Source organism: Lipophrys pholis (genome assembly GCF_963383615.2).
Source record: "Lipophrys pholis genome assembly, chromosome: 11".
NCBI lineage: Eukaryota > Metazoa > Chordata > Actinopteri > Blenniiformes > Blenniidae > Lipophrys > Lipophrys pholis.
Window position 1 is genome coordinate 9,193,470 of NC_137631.1, and position 11,460 is coordinate 9,204,929.

General features: G+C 39.4%; 1 protein-coding gene across 1 annotated transcript; it reads left to right on the plus strand.

The window, feature by feature from the left end:
* The first annotated feature begins 6,180 nt into the window (after positions 1–6,180).
* Positions 6,181–9,853, plus strand: LOC308116341 (uncharacterized protein). The gene is made up of 5 exons (XM_080474485.1): positions 6,181–6,317; positions 6,521–6,853; positions 6,998–7,057; positions 7,510–7,572; positions 8,155–9,853. Exons 2-4 carry the CDS (start codon positions 6,635–6,637, stop codon positions 7,555–7,557), a joined length of 327 nt encoding a protein of 108 aa, XP_080330611.1. The 5' UTR covers positions 6,181–6,317; positions 6,521–6,634; the 3' UTR covers positions 7,558–7,572; positions 8,155–9,853.
* Positions 9,854–11,460: the final 1,607 nt, after the last annotated feature.

The following is an 11,460-nucleotide window of genomic DNA, read 5'->3' on the forward strand; positions in this document are numbered from 1 at the left end:
TTGGCCTGAGGTTGGGGAAAGGTGTGTCTCCCCTCCGCCGCCCACCAAACCCTATTCAGAGGTTTAAATACGGGCTGTGTGCTCACGGAGCTCGCTGACGCACACTCGCCTTCCACGTCTTCAAAGCAGAACATATTAACAGCTGATTTGCTCTCATTTTCGACTTATTTGCCAGCTCCGTGTTTGTCCAGCAGCTGCACACAGTTGAAATGGAAACGTCAGGTTTGCTCACCATCATTCATGTCAGTCAGCTGGAGCTGGGATATGAAAGAGCAACACAGAAATGTCGCCGCCTCGAAATATCCCTTTTATTGCTTCATGTTGGAAGTTATTTTTTGCACAGGGAACGTTTGCTTGCTTGGACTTAATGTTTAAATCGGCTATTTTTCTTTTCCCGCCGACTCCAGAGTTCCAAAATTAGCTGCTCGCTTCTGCTCAAAGCTTAGTCAATTTTAGAAAATCGGGTTTTGTCTTGTTCTGGTCGTTTTGATTGGGAAAACAACAAACAGCAAGTGACTAAAGTTAGTGCCATGGCTCCGAGTAACACAAAGCACACCACTCCTCACGTGGTGCGTAAACGAGGAAGGTTTGCTCATTCAGTAATTCATGGAAAAATTCACCTAATAACCACAGAGCGGCTCACATTTCCTGCCGCTTACCATCTCCAACAGAGGCTTAATCGGTTAGTAGAAATGTGTTTCTCTCCAAAAAACGTCAGAGAAGACTTCAGTGAGTCGAACCTTTAAATGTACGTCAAGAAAAAAAAAAAAAAGCATTTTTCAATTCAGACAATTTTAGAGCAATAAACTGTCGCATTCATTGTTGCAAAAACACATTCACATTGAGCCTTGCAGGACATTCAGGGTCACCAAAGAACCTGATATGGATGTTGTTGGACTGTGTGAGGAAAACAGGGGTCGCAGGGGAAAAGCCAGTGCATGCAGGGAGGAACAGCAGAGAACAACTCTGATCAGAAAGTCCCTGGCCGGCCCAAACCTAGAAACATATGTACGTATGTGTTGTTATACAGCATGTCAGCACAGCTGTGGTTCAGTCATTGGAGATAAATACAACTGCAAAACACAAAACAGTTACATTAATGCTATTTATCTCTTTAATCATCATGTATGCCAACAATTATCAGCCTGCGAATGGAGGGTCAGGGGTTCAAATCCCAGCGAGGGCTGAGGCATCTCTCTCTGTGAAACCTGTGCCAATTCATGATCACAAATACTCAAAACACTACGTTACTGCATGACTCAAGAACAAGTTGGGTACTTCACTTCCATGTGCACAATGAAAAATCCATTTTCATCATTTTTACAAATGAAAACAATCAGCATCAGACTTTCACATTAAATTTCGCTTTAAAAACAGAAAAACGATGAAGACAAGAAAAAATAAAATCGAAGATTGTTAAACCACAAACGAGGTCAAACAAACAAATGCGGGTCTCCATCTCAAACGCAGCTTTCTGTTTTTAAGTTTCTGTTTCTGTAAGTTAAGACTATTTTTCCCTTGAGTACAAACTTTCCTGAGACAAACTCGGTTGTCACAACAACTGTGAAACGACTCGCTCGCACCAGTTCACTGCCGCATATTATCAGTTTCCGGTTTATTTACAGTCTCAATATCTTGAAAACTAACTACTGCTGCGATTTGAAGTAGTTTTTGTGTTGCGCTTGTGTCCCGAGGGTGGATTTACATCACTTGATAATCCGCTTCTCCTGAATGACCGACTGTTTTCTGGGTGATTTACCCTCGACCCAACCGCTGGGTTTCTTTGATGTAGACGCCTGTTCGCTCTGTGCAGTGACTTTTTATTCTCCTCATGCGTCTCGCAGAAGGTCAACACAAGACACCGGCAGTATCTCTGTGACCTCAAGAGGTAAATTAAAATGAAATGTTTCGTTTTTCTTGTGAATATTTCTCTGTGGAGCTTTTGGACGCTTTAAAAAGTGCTTTGCGCATCTGTTCTTGTTGAATTGACACGTATACTTCTCATAACTAGAACTTCCACAGTTTATAATATCCTGAAAAAGAAAAAAAAACCTGGAGATTTGCACCCATATATTAAAGACTGTTGAACACATTTGTACTTATATTGAAGAACTGCAAGACATTGAAAGCTATTCTTAAAAAAAGAGGCACTCACTCATCCCACAGTTTTTGATAATTCTCGAGCCATAACATCAAAATTAATCCGGACATTTTAGCTATATGAGGGTCGTAAAGCCCCTGGAATGACCTGAGAAATAAACGCAAATTTTTTTCCTGCAGTGAAAAACCTTTACAGAGTAAATCTGTCCTATGTGGAAGCTGAGGTATGAGTCGACTTTTGTATTTGCTCTGTGGCAATAATAATAAAAAAAAAAACCAGCATGTTATTGCATCACCATGTGTTGAATGTGTCGGCTTTATGTGTCAGTGTAACTCCAGTAACTCAAGGAGTCTGTAGAAACAGACAGGTTGTGTATTTTAACAGTCTGGGTCATAAAGAGAATATGCGCGCCTGAATGTGGTGTTGAGTGGACTCACAAACTGAATAATGTTACATTTTAAATTGCAGATTACATGAATGTCCCTTTTGTTCTAACACAAGAAGGTTTTGTTGAATTTGTTTTAAATTAACTTGAGGACGTGAGTCACGTCCACCTAAATTTGCTCTTGTGTGTGGTCTCGCACGCTATCTGTGTGTCTTTGTCGACACGTTGGAAACGATTGCTTGCGGTTGGCCAGTTTCAGTTCATTTACAGTCCCTGTGAGTGCAGACTTGATTTGCAACCAGAGGCATTGCACAGGCCCGGAGTCCACCTGAAAGACCTCTCAGAGTGGACGAGGGAGGTCAGCACAGAGACGCTTGTGTTTCCTCTCCACATCGCCTCAAAAGATCCAAATATGAGCAGCCGCACGCTGGAAACAAGCTGGAATATTGCTGACACAGGTTTTTTTTTCTTCTTTCTGATGGGATCAACCGAAACCAGACTGAGGCTTTTTCTTGAGGGTGACAAATTTCAAGCTCGGGGGGGAAAAAGTGCTGAGGTGTCTGTTTGATTCGATGGAGTTCCTGTTCGCTCAAACTCACACACACACACACACACACACACACACACACACACACACACACACACACACACACACACACACACACACACACTGCTTACAAATGGTTACATATTTGGACTTTTCTATTAAGTGTTAAGTCACCCTGACAAATGTTTTTTTCTTTGACAGCTCCATTATCAAATTGTCCTCTTGTCTAATGAGAGTATTGTTGATTTCATCTTTTTTTAAAAATGGTACTTATAATAAACATACTATTAAATGAAAGCAGCCTCATTTTAACTGCATCTCAGTGTTTGATGCAAGAAGCAACAATTTCAAAATTTTATCTTATTTTGGTGAATGAATGAATAAATAGACTTCAATGTGCTAATAAAACAAAGTCATATCTATTAACTACAACATTTGAGACGAAATCTTGCGTGTACTTGCCACCCGTTGCCGGCTAGTATCCCCTCCATACTGCCACTACCAAGTAATTTAAAATAGCAAAAGCTCTATCATCGTGTGTGTGTCTGAGAGGGGGAAAGGATAATGTGCAATAAGGTGAGGTATCAATAAGGTAAAGTTGTATTCAGTACATGAGGATGAACCCTGATACTAACTCAAGCGCCTGCGCTCACAGCTACACATTTATCACTGAGCTGATACCAAAGACGAGAGTTACTTTGTTCAGCCACTTTCAACACACTTGTTGTTTGATGTGTGTAGATCTTCGGTCCAATCCCTTAAGCTGAAAGGAAGCGCAACAGCTGAATTACAAATAAACCTTTGAGCTTCATCCTACACAGAGGATGAACCCTGCTGCTAATTTACTGATCTTTCCTCAAATTCCATTATCATTTCCATTGGTTTTGCTATTATGAACTGTAAGGCCACAGACCAGGGATTGACGGGGGCCTATTTGGAAATGAACACCTTTTAGACAGACCTGCCTAGGAAAGTAATTCTAAGTCTGTAAAGTAAGTTAATTTCATAAATATGCAGGCACGTGCGATCTGTCACCCTTATATGAATTAAATACTAGAGTTTTCGAACAGTAAATGCCAGTGACGTCTGGTTTGAATCCTATTTTTTGGAAATTGAGTCATGGGCCACAGAGGAGGGTACACACAGTTCAAAAATATTTCCACAACTATTTGATTCTATTGCTGTTAGTACAATGTCTCACGCCCTCCACAGGATGACAATTACAGTGACAACTACAACGAATCGAAAGATAAACATAAAATGTGTTGAATTCTGGAATTACAAATCCAGACAAACCAAATCGAAACAGGCTCAAATGAGTACTTACAACCATTGAGAGACAGAAACTTATACTTCCTCATCCAATACTCACCTCATGATTTCTCAGAGGTGACTAGAGGCATGCATATGGGATGAGGTGAGGACATAGACTTTAATAAACTCAAGTGTAAATTACGGCTGTAATTGAGCACAAATATATCATTGTAGTATATACAGCCAGTATGTAGTTGGTATGAATGCACATACAGACGCACACACTCATAGGGTACACAACCGCCTCATTTGCAACAGCAAATATCCTATATTAGAATATATGACTTTATAAATGTCAGTGGTCTGCAGATCAGAGCTCCTGCCATGAAGTGACTCCTCAGTTTATATTGAGCTGAATTACTTCAGCTGGGCGCACAGTGTACACTCTGTGAATCAGCCCACACAGAGAGAGACAAATAGATAAGATAAGATAAGATAAGATAAGATAGAGCAGAGGGTTAAGTGTGACAGGGTGTGTGTGACCACCCACTGAGCTTGAACCACACACTGTCTCACACTGCTTGGTCAGTCTAGTAAGAAGAGTGTCGGGATTCAGTCAACTGGTACTTCATAAGACATTAATTATTCTCTCCATCAGGAGGCTTTCAGTCTACCAGTCAACTGTGACCCAGAGGTGCAAGCTGAAGGATTTGGTCTTCATTATTACACAATTGGGTATACTCTTAAAGTATCACTTCCGACTTGAGTATTTTTTTTCTGATGACGTTTGACTTTCACTCCGTACATTTCAATGGCGCACAGACAACTCGCCCTCAAAACTACAACCCTGGACAACTTGTCCATGTTGCTCCGGACAACTCGTCCAGAACTAATTTTTTCAGCATTATTGATTTGAAGGATATCAAAGTATATTTGACACAAAATCAAGAAATATATTTGGTTATGAAGCAGTCTTTTAAGGGTTAGGGATAGAGTTAGGGTTACATCTGAGGCGTGAGCCAGATGATACTCTGCTAAATAAATATCGACATATACTAGATATATGAAAAATACATAAAATATCAATTAGAAATAACACTATGTAAAAGTGCGGCATTTACTTTCTCAAAACAATTGAGTGTCATCCGTGGACGAGTTGTCTTACAATCCATTTCAACACAAACCTCTGTTCTTCCTTCTTCTGACCTTCTGGCTCATTGCTTCTTTCAGAGTTACAGTGAAGGTTAAAAGCAGCTGACAGTAACAGTTATACCTTCTAGAAAAGGTTTTATATTAAAGATATTTTGTCTGACGTGAAGGCCACTTGCGTTGTCTCATTCCTCAACAAGTCTTTAAATATCAAGATATTCACCTTTTAGTTTTGTATATGAGTATATTTCAGAACCTACAGGTTTATTTCTTTCTTTTACTCAGGTAAAGAAGTTGTGTTGGTACTGTATGTGTCGACTGTGAGAACTTTGATCACTTCCGCTGTGGCCAATAATTCATCTATAGGCCCAACTGTTGTCTTGTATTTCCACCACAAACCTGGAATGTTTACGTTTACGTATTGAAAGCTGTGATAAATCTAAGAATGATATTTTCCAAACAATGCACGATATTCTTTTAGAAAACAAAAAACAACAACATTCCGTTGCAAGCATTGTGGTGAAGGCATTCTCCACTTGTTTATCTGGGTGTTTTTGTGTGAAGAGAGTCATAGTAAAATGGAACATTATACAAAATATGAACAAAATCTAGTCCTGAAATGGCAGTGTAGGAAAAAAAAAAAAAGCAATGACAACAACATTAACTGTTGATATTTGAAGTAACAGTGGTGGTTGAAAAGAGGGAGGGACCTTTATTCAAACTATCCTATTTCTTCAGTAATCCCTCAAGAATGTGCATCTGTTGTTTACTCAGAACTGAACCAGTGACTCATTTCTGACTCTTACCAAATAGCTCAGTCATTTTTCAGAGGGAAGCAACAAAGCCTGAGAAGACCCAGTACATCACGCTGCGTTTATACGGTCAGATCTTTCTTCTTGTCTTACTTGACATAGTTTTAGCACAAAACTTCCCAAGGTCAATTTGTTGAGAAATGAAGTTTAGCTGAGAACATTTCTCATTGTCTGGGAGGTGAATTTAGGTCTTTCGAGTATCTTGTGTCGACCAACTCTGAACCAGCAGTTGTAAATATTGATAGTTCTTCCTGAAAACGTCTTTGTTTCAGATCAGAAGATGCTGCTTTTGTTCGGGATCCTCTGCATGGTGGTTTCTATCGGCTGCAGTCTTTCTGATGATACCCTGCGTCTGCCATCTGGTATAGTTGAATCTTCTGATCCAGATGTTCGAACTGGACCAGCTGGACCAGCTGGACCACCTGGAAGACCTGGAAGACCTGGAATACCTGGAATACCTGGACCCCCTGGAGAACGTGGACCACTTGGAATGCCTGGACCACATGGACCAAGTGGATCACGTGGACTACCTGGACTACCTGGACTACCTGGACAACCTGGATTTGATGGAAGACCTGGTCCTGATGGCTTTCCAGGACATAAAGGTCAAACATGACTAAATGATTAACTTCACCACAGCAGGAGTGTTTCAGCAGACATTATTCCTGAGAAAACCTGAAGGATCTTCAGTCTGAAAAAGATTGTGTTTTTGACAGTTTGCGGTCTACCTTTATCACGTTTGTCTTTAGGTGAACGAGGACTGCACGGACTTCCTGGAGAACCAGGCCAACGCGCCGTGTGCAAAGAAGGTAATTTTAACCCAACGAGAAAAAGATACAACGTGATGAAACATGATGAATTTGCCTTTTGATCATTTTGGTTGGTTCTCTTCCTTCTCAAATGTATTTAAACGACTTCAAATGAGGGACCCCTCATTATCCCTTCATCCTGAAATACATTGTTAGAAACACTTCAAACATTCAATTTCTTTAAACACGTAGGTAAATAATCAACTTGATGAATAGAAACATTACCTGTTGCTCAGTTGCTTTACTCAGGCTGAATTTACACGACAACATTTTCAAGTGATGATAAACTTTGGCACAAAATAAGGAATAAATTCTACATCTTATGAAGTGTGTGTTATTATATCTTTCTTTTGTCAGCAATAGATAATCTTTCATAGAGGCTGCAGATTTGTACTTGTGCCATTCATATCATTGCAACATTTGCAAACTAAATGAACTTCTTTTTTATGCAGGAGATGATGGTTCCTCCTGTGACATCGCAGTCCTACTGCGAAGGCTAGATATGCTGGACCGGGGTAAGCATCATAATCTGGGCTGTGTTGGATTGCATATGGCATTTAAATTGTAACTTGTTAAAAAGGTTTTTTTCATTATTTTTAGAAATGTTCTTCATACACAACCTCACACGTAATGTAAGCAGTGTTTTTGTCAACGCTCAAACCTGACTGTTGAAATAAATAAAATTGAGGCCTTTCAAATAGGCAACGTATTCATAGAATGTCAAAATTACAAGTATGTAGCTGTCCTATGTATGAACCAGGTAGATATTTTTCAATAAGAAAATGACTTACGACATCTTTCACCCACCTGGGAACTATAAGATTTGGGAATTTCAGGCGCTAGTCCAAATGATGGACAAACGTTTGTATTTTCACGTAAAAAAAAAAGAAAGAAATCCAAAATGCTTGTAAATGTGTGCTTTTCCAGTGAATTTCTTTAAACTTCTGGTACTCCTTGTCATTTGTGCTCATGAACAATGAATCTGACTCTGTGCTGTCACTGCACTATGCAGTAACTATAACAACAATTCATATATTACTTTGCCTTATTTCCAGCGATTTATAACTTGTCGTACTGTTTGTTTTCCCCTTTAACAGCTATAAACTATGACTTTGTCCGAAACGTTGGCCAGAAATACTTTGTGTCCTACAAGGAGAGGAGCTCTTTCTCCGAGGCCGTCCGGCTCTGTGCACAGCAAGGTCTCCGGCTGGCTTTGCCCCAGAATGAGGAGGAGAACGGCGCTCTGACTCAAGTGTTTGGGGACGTTTACAAAGCGGCTTGGATAAATGTCCAGAACAACAAATCAGATGGGGATTTTATGGTTGACATGCGTGGCAGACCCCTGGCCTTTACCAAATGGGCAGAGGGGCAGCCGGATGCGTCCATACTGGACACAGGCTGCACCATGCTGTCAGAGAACGGCCTCTGGCGAGTGACACGTGAATGTTTCCTAAATGCTTTTGTCGTCTGTCAGTTATAGATGCATGCCAATGTGTCTTTGAGGCGAAGATATTCACTTGTTTGTTTTTCACATGATCAATCACTACAGTATAATCAGTCGACAATATGTTCAAACTTTCCAAGTAGGGATAGGAATCGAAAAAGAGTTCTTGTGCAGAATTGCTTCCCAGTGTTTCATTTCCTTGGAATCGATAAAGAACCGACTCATTAAGCAGAATCGAAAATTGAATCAGAATCTTAAAAATTTTATTAATTCCCATACCTATTTGCAAATGAGCTTTTAATATTTGTTTGTATCTTAACTACTGCATGATATTCTTATTGTTGCATGACAATTATCATACATGAATAAAATGAAGAGTGGTGAGTTGTGAAAGTATATGTCAAGATAAAATGATTAAAGCTCTGAACAGATGAATTGATTATCTGATGAAATGTATGGTATTTCCATTGTAATTGATGTGGTATTGCTTGGTGGAGGTTGCATGGTGGAGCAGCGCTTTGCGCTCCTGCTTTATAGCGAGAAGGTCTTGGCTTCAAATACCAGTCGTAGTCTTTCTGTGTGGAGTTTGCATGTTCGCTCCGTGTGTGCGTAGGTTTCCTCCCACAGCACAAAAACATACATGTGAGGTTAATTGGTGACTCTAAATTGCCCCTGAGTGTGAATGTGAACGTGTGTGGTTGGGTGTGTTTGTCCTGTGATGGACTGGTGACCTGTCCAGGTGTATCCTGACCTCGCCCATACAAGCTGGGATCAGCTCGTAGATCAGCAAGTATATGTGCTGAAGTTAACAAGTTAACCAACCGCCTTCCCAGGTCTGTTTTGGAAATCCTGCTCTTCGGTCCAGTCCAAATTTAAAACTAAAAACTAACAGTAAACAGAAAAAGAGGTACAAACTATTGGTAATCGCTCACTAAAAAGTTACTAACAAAATCTGACAACTATTCAAAGCAAATGGATTGATTGACAAACTGGATACTCAGGTGACTCACGACACTACTGCCACCCAATGGATGAAAGTAACATTACTTAAATTCTATGAACTGACTCTTTAATGAGAACTTCCTTATTTCAGCTAATCATTGATGATAAAAAAAAGTAAACAACCAAAAACAACAACAAAATGATATTGTGGTATTAAAGCTGGATTTGTGGAATTATTCAGAATTTTTGTAGTTACCAGCATTAGAGTTGAAAATAGGTGATTATTAACATTTTTCCTTTTTCAAAATCCACAGAGTAATCTTGTACAAAACTGACTGTAAAACATATGTTTATATAAAAAAAAAAAAAAAGTGGAACGTGTCTTTAATTACAGTAGTCTCCACACGTCATGCCGGACAGCAGAGTGGCGCAGCGGAAGCGTGCTGGGCCCATAACCCAGAGGTCGATGGATCGAAACCATCCTCTGCTAGTGTTTTTCTTTTTTGTTTTCCACATCAGTGAAACAATTACATTTTAGTGTTTGACAGACAAGTATTCGCTTCGCTTCTATTATTGTAGACAGTACGCATAAATAAAATAATTGCTCGTGCACATGCTATCGTCGGTTGTTTTCCACGCGTTGCCTGAACGAACGCTTGTTTCGCATTCATAATCGTATCTTTAATAGTGTGAATAGAAATTGAGGATGTACACAGATATTTGCAGACAAAAACTTGCCTACTTTGTCTCCGTCTTCAACCAACAAAATATTATTTTAAATGGAAAAACGGGTCTCAGTTGATTTCATTCATTACATATTCAAATGGTCAGAAATGTACATCATAGAAACTGGGTTGGCACAGCAATTATTGCCCAAATGATGTAAACTGCATAATAAAGTGTATTTTCTGTCCGCATTTTAACCTGTAATCTTAAAAAAAAATTAAAAAAATTGCTACCCACCTTCCTCTTGTCCTTTGCACCCCCTGTAACTTCTCGGCAGATATATTTTAATTTAAAAAAAATCTCATGACTCATAAATCCATCTTTAATTTGTCTGTTGTTAAAATACCCTGTATACAGAACAGATATTTCCTGTTTGCTACAAGTGCACCATCTGGTGGATGCTTTCCTTGAACGTGTAGGCTCGGAGTCAAGACAGAAAACTCATCTTCAACTTCCTCAGGTTTGAATCCCTGTCGTTGGAAACAACACGATGAGTCCATGATTGTAATAATTTCCATGGGCACAATACATGTGTTTAAGTGCCATGTTGGTCTGTTGTTTTCTCCCTGGATGTTTGTAAGGTTATCTTTTAATATAATTTCAAATCTCATAGAGTCAAATGAGTGTGTCCTAAAATGATTAAAGCATGCGTTTGCACCTGTTCCACATGCCAATTATTGTTTTTCTATTTAAGTTGTCTTTTTTTCTGTAGAGAAATAAAGTGAAACATAATGTAAGTGTTTAAATTATATGCATTTCTAAGTCCATAAAGATGTCTGCAAATCATTGCACAATCAATGTGCTTTCATTTGCCACCACAGAAACTTGTATAGATTAGTGATAAATGTATGTGTGACCAAGATGTGAACACCATCATTACACCCTTTTGAAGATTTATTCGAAGAAGAAGAATTTAATTAGCATGTTTATTGGGACTGAAAAAGCATTTGGGATTAATGAAGTAATTCTAGTTTAGTCTAGTCTAGTCTATTCTTGTGAACACAAAGGTTTACGAGTGTTACTATGCTTTTATTAAGGACACGTCCTTAAATTTATTTCACAAAATGTACTTACTGGCTTTTATTTGAAGTTAAATGGGCTCACGCAGAACTTTTTTTAAGTATAAAAGGCGAGTTTCTGCGCCTCCTCTCGTGTGAATGGAATCGACTGGTTGCATATTTAATGTAACAGTGTCCTGTATCGTTGGGTTTCCCCAGAGACAGCAGGGGGCGACAGACCTCCAGACGCATCGTCCTTTGATTGGCTGCTCGCCCGCGCGGTCGTCACACGC